Source organism: Myotis davidii, unplaced genomic scaffold, assembly GCF_000327345.1.
Source record: "Myotis davidii unplaced genomic scaffold, ASM32734v1 scaffold2270, whole genome shotgun sequence".
In the NCBI taxonomy this organism is placed as follows: Eukaryota; Metazoa; Chordata; class Mammalia; order Chiroptera; family Vespertilionidae; genus Myotis; species Myotis davidii.
In genome coordinates this window covers 18,835-24,070 of record NW_006281936.1, presented here as the reverse complement: position 1 = coordinate 24,070, position 5,236 = coordinate 18,835, and the positions used below count along the sequence as shown (strand labels likewise).

At 38.2% G+C, this 5,236-nt stretch overlaps 1 protein-coding gene across 1 annotated transcript in view; it reads right to left on the bottom strand.

Annotated features, from left to right (window-relative positions):
- Window positions 1-2,146: 2,146 nt before the first annotated feature.
- MICU2 (mitochondrial calcium uptake 2) overlaps window positions 2,147-5,236 on the bottom strand; it is a gene marked incomplete at its 5' end in the record, with an annotated part of 19,620 nt that continues 16,530 nt past the window's right edge. Inside the window, one exon of the mRNA XM_006752638.2 lies at window positions 2,147-2,436. Within this exon, the coding sequence (XP_006752701.1) occupies window positions 2,332-2,436 (105 nt within the window). The remainder of the gene's footprint in view (window positions 2,437-5,236) is intronic.

Here is a 5,236-nt window from a genome sequence, read left to right as displayed (position 1 = left end):
GTTTTTCTTTTTCTTTTTTATTCTCAACCAGCTTTAGCTCTGAGGCTTGCTTCCAGCTCTGAGGCCTCGGCTGCTGAAAGCAGGTATCTGGTTTGTTTGGGTTCTATAATTGAAACTCTGTATGAACTCCAGCTCTGAGATCCCAGCTTGCTGAAAGCAGGTTTCTGGGGTTTTGTTTAGCTTCTATATTTGTAACAATGTTTCAAATTGCAAGCTCAGAGGCCGGCAGCGGCAGGCGGGGAACGTTGGAGTCCTCCGTCACTGAAGCAAGCACGCCTCCTGTTCTCTTTAAGCTACCTGGCTGCCGGCCACCATCTTGGCTGGCAGTAATTTGCTTATCGCCCTGATCAGCAAATGGGAAGGGTAGTGGATGTACGGCTAATTACCATGTTTCTCTTTTATTAGATAGGATCATCATCATTATATATTTCCAAAATTTTTCATCACCCCAAACCAAAATTCTGTAAAGAAGTAACTTGCCATTCTTCCTCCCCCCCTTCTCCCTGGTAACTTCGAATTCACTTTCTATCTCTAGGAAGTTGCCTAATCTAGATACTTACATAAGGGGAATCATACATTAGTCCTTCTGTATTTGGATTATTTTACTTAGCGTAATGTTAAGATTCATCCATGTGGTAGGCTGTGTCAGAACTTCATTTCTGCTTATGGCTCAAATTCCATTGTATATATGTACCACATTTTGCTTTTCCATTCGTCTGTTGATGAACAGCAGCTTTTACCACTTGTCAATCTCAAGCATTAAATTAGGAGAGTTTCCAAGTTATCAGATTTAAAATATCTCAAGGCCTTTCCCTTCAAAAATCATTAGGGAGAGGTTTCCCTTGCCCCATTAATCAGTCATATTCAGTATAAGATCATATTTCTTATTTTATTGTATAGTTTATAATTCATTAGTAACATTAATGATTTTGATGCTCAACTTGTACCAGACTTGAAGGGGGGCACCCCTTCAGGTTGGCTCATCCTTTGACATGTTCTCGTTATTTTTTGAGTACTTCCTTACTTCTATGCATATGGTGCTCCAGGCTCCTCTTGAGCTTTCCCTGCCCCAGGCTTGTAATCAGCAATTTACCCAAGGAGTCAAACATGTTTTCAGTATTTGAAATATTCTTATTTGAGAAGCATGTTTTAAAAATAATTTTTATTTATCATGTTTAAAAGATGTCATTTTATATTTATGTAATTTTATATTTAATGCCAATTAATTTCTATGGCCATTTTATTTTTTTTAAATATATTTTTATTGATTTCAGAGAGGAAGGAAGAGGGAGAAAGAGATAGAAACATCCATGATAAGAGAGAATCATAGATCAGCTGCCTCCTTTAAGTCCCCCACTGGGGATCGAGCCCACAACCCAGGCATGTGCCCTTGACCAGAATCAAACCTGGGACCTTCCAGTTCGCAGGCCAACGCTCTATCCACTGAGCCAAACGGGCTAGGGCTCTAGGGCCATTTTAAACATTTACTTACAACTCATTAAATCCCAAGAGACCCTGATCTTGTGATCAAGATTCTCCCAGTTAGTCCGGCCGGTGTGGGTCAGTGGTTGAATATCGACCTATGAACCAGGACGTCACAGTTTGATTCCGCTCAGGGCACATGCCTGGGTTACAGGCTCAATCCCCAGTGTGGGGCATGCACATTACTCTAGTTTTTAAGAATATAAACTAATGAGGCTGGCAAAGGACTAGAGTATTCACATTTAAAACAAGGTGGTTTTCGAACAACACATGTAAAATAAAACACATCTTAGTAGTTTTTTAATCTTTGTAAATACTTTATTCTGTTTCCAGGTCCAATACTGAAATTCACAGATTATTTTAAAGTCAACTAATATATAGCTAATTGAAGTAAAATGTACAAGAAGTTTATGTGATATAAGATACACATGAAGAAAACCTGATTTGTTAACTTAATTTGCTCTACTAGGAACATCAGGGCTTGCAGAATTGATACTGGCCTTGTATATCAATTACTTGTTCCTGTAAATTATTGTTGACCCTTCCAGAGGGCATGTGCTACTGTATCTAAGAAATCAGTAAATAACTAGGCTTTCCATTTTATCAAAGTACAAAACATTACTTCAATCCTAGGCCTTTCTTACTGAGTCCTATATCTGTTTTCTTAAAAGTATGCTTTCTTTTTACAAAGTTTGTTAATGAGATCTTAAGAAATTACTGAATCATAAGCAAAAAAAGGTGTCTTTATATTACAAAGGAAATCAATGAAGACTTAAAAAGATAAACATCTGGTATTTAAAAAAAATCCAAATTCTGACATTCACAGCAAAATTCCCACATGATCTTTTCCTAAAAAAGACCTTTTCCAGCTTGTTTCCAAACTTCTTTTACTCCTTTAATGCTTTCTTTTTTCACACATTTCCAGTATTCCTGAACACTTAGTTGTTGTGGTACCTGTTAACCAAAAGTGAAAATTAAGGGGTCATTCTCTTTAAGGTTAAACATGATTTCAGGTATGTACTGTTACTATTTATCTCCTATACTCCTTCAAAATCAATTTGAGGTGGATTATGTTATAAAAAGTGATTGCAACAGAACTGTAGAATTGATACTAGCCTTACAATAAGGGTAAAAATAAAAGTGAATGTGTTGCAAGAATATCCACAGGAGCCCTAGCCAGTTGCTCAATGGTTAGAGTGTCGGCCTGAGGACTGGAGGGTCTTGGGTTTAATTCTGGTCATATATCCTGGTTGCAGGCTTGATCCCTGGCCCTGGTTGGGGCATGTGCAGGAGGCAACCAATTGATATGTCCCTCTCACATTGATGTGTCTGTCTCTTTCTCTTCCTTCCATTCTATCTAAAATCAATGGGAAAAATATCCTCCAGTGAGGATTAACAAAAGAAGAAAAAAAAGGGGAAAAAAAAAGAATGTCCACAGGATAACCAAGGAATGGAGAGATTTCTCCCTCATAAGAAAGGGAAAACTTTGATTTTTAAATTTTTTTATTTTTAATATATTGGTTTAAAAATGTAATTATTTAATGTTTTTCTTTTATAACATTTCCCCTCTCCTGGTGTATTTTATTTAGCTATGTAAAATAAAGTAAGCCTAAAATTTTGGTTTAATCTTGGCTAAAATTAAAAAGAAACTATAGGTCACAATATATTTGATGAGAAGCCTTAAGAAGAAATAATATAATTCATCTTAAGTATTTTGTAAATTAAAAGTACTGTGTGGTTGCTGTGGCTGGTAGTGGTTAGAGCATCGGTCCATGGACCAAAAGGTCACGGGTTTGATTCCTTGTCAAGAACATGTACCTCAGTTGCAGGTTTCCCAGCCCCAGTAGGGGGAGGTGACCAATTGATGTGCCTCTCTTACATTGATGTTCCTCTCTCTCTCTCTCTCCCTCTCCTCTCTCTGTCTCTGTCTCTGTCTCTGTCTCTCTCCTTTCCTCCCTCCCTTCCACTCTCTAGAAATCAATGGAAAAAATATATCCTTAGGTGAGGATAAAAAGAAAAAGTACTATGTGGTTATTATTTCCTTTCAACTAAAGAAGAAAGTGAAAGTTGGACAACACTGGGAGCACAGGAGCATAGCACTAATGGAAATCCGTCAAATGGAAGCAAAAGTCTACTTTAGGTTATGCATGTTTTTTTTCCTATCATTGATTTACAGCTCTTCTCTTTTAAAAAAAATATTTTAATTGATTTTAGAGAGGAGGGGAGAGGAAGAAAAAGATAGAAACATCATGATGCCTGATAAATAAATAAATATAAATTAAAATAAAAAAAAAAAAAAGATAGAAACATCAATGATGAGAGAGAATCATTGATTGGCTGTCTCCTGCACACCCCCTACTGGGGATCGAGGCGGTAACCTGGGCATGTGCCCTGACTGGGAATAGAACTGTAACCTCCTGGTTCATAGGTCAGTGCTCAACCACTGAGCCATGCTGGCCAGGCTTACAGCTCTTCTCTTCAATGTTTTTTGAGAAATGATAGAGACTCCTAGATATATTAAATTGTTAACTGAAAAGGTTGGTTTAATCTCCAGGAATATGATTATTAACTATGAGATACTGGATGACTACAAAGCTTGTAAGACATGTTTGCTAACTGAAATCCTATTTCTTAATTTTCTATAAGTAATATTTGTGGCAGGAAATGAATGTGATTTTCTAAATTGTAAATAGGTTTTTTTCTCCCCCCCCTTTATTGAGTAAGATATTACAAACGTGTCCTTATCCCCCCAATGTCCCCTCATCCCCCCAATCTTGCCCTCACCCTCACCCCCTGTTGTCCACATCCATCACTTATGCTTATATGCATGTATACAAGTCCTTTGGTTGATATTTCCACCTCACCCCCACCCTCCCCTGCTTTCCCTCTGAGTTTTGCGCATCTGATCAGTGCTTTTCTGTCTCTAACATCTGTTTTTGTTCATCGGTTTATGTTGTTCATTATAATCCACAAATGAGTGAGAGCATGTGATATTTATCTTTCTCTGACTGACTTATTTCACTTAGCATAATGCTCTCTGGCTCCATCCATGCTGTTGCAAATGGTAGGAGTTCCTTCCTTTTTACAGTTGCATAGTATTCCATTGTGTAGATGTGCCAAAGTTTTTTAATCCATTCATCTGCTGATGGGCACTTAGGCTGATTCCAAATCTTAGCTATTGTAAATTGTGCTGCTATGAACATAAGGATGCATATATCCTTTCTGATTGGTGTTTCTGGTTTCTTGGGATATATTCCTAGAAGTGGGATTACTGGGTTAATAGGTTGCTTTTTGTTAACCCAACATATTTTCTCTCTCTCATCCTCTCTTCTGGCCTAACTGCCTACTTACCATGTGGTCCTCTTTGGATCTGGGTTTCTACCCTGCACGCTGCCTTTCTAAGGGGTTTTAGCAGATTATCTATATTAAATTTTAGGTTTGATCTGTCCCAGTTATAGACCAATATGTGAATTTGAGTGAATCTACACTAATAAAAGAGAAAAATGATAATTGGCGTACGACCGCTACCCTTTTCATTGGCTAATCAGGGCTATATGCAAATTAACTGCCAACTAAGATGGCAGTTAACTGCCAACAAAGATGGCAGTTAATTTGCATATGTAGGCACAATGCAGGGAGGCGAAAGGAAAGCAGGAATAAGCCCCCTGCCACTGACAGTGATCAGAAACCCAGGGGGGCGCTAAGAGCCCCCGGGGCCACCTTTGCCCTGCCCCCCAACCATGATCGGAGAATC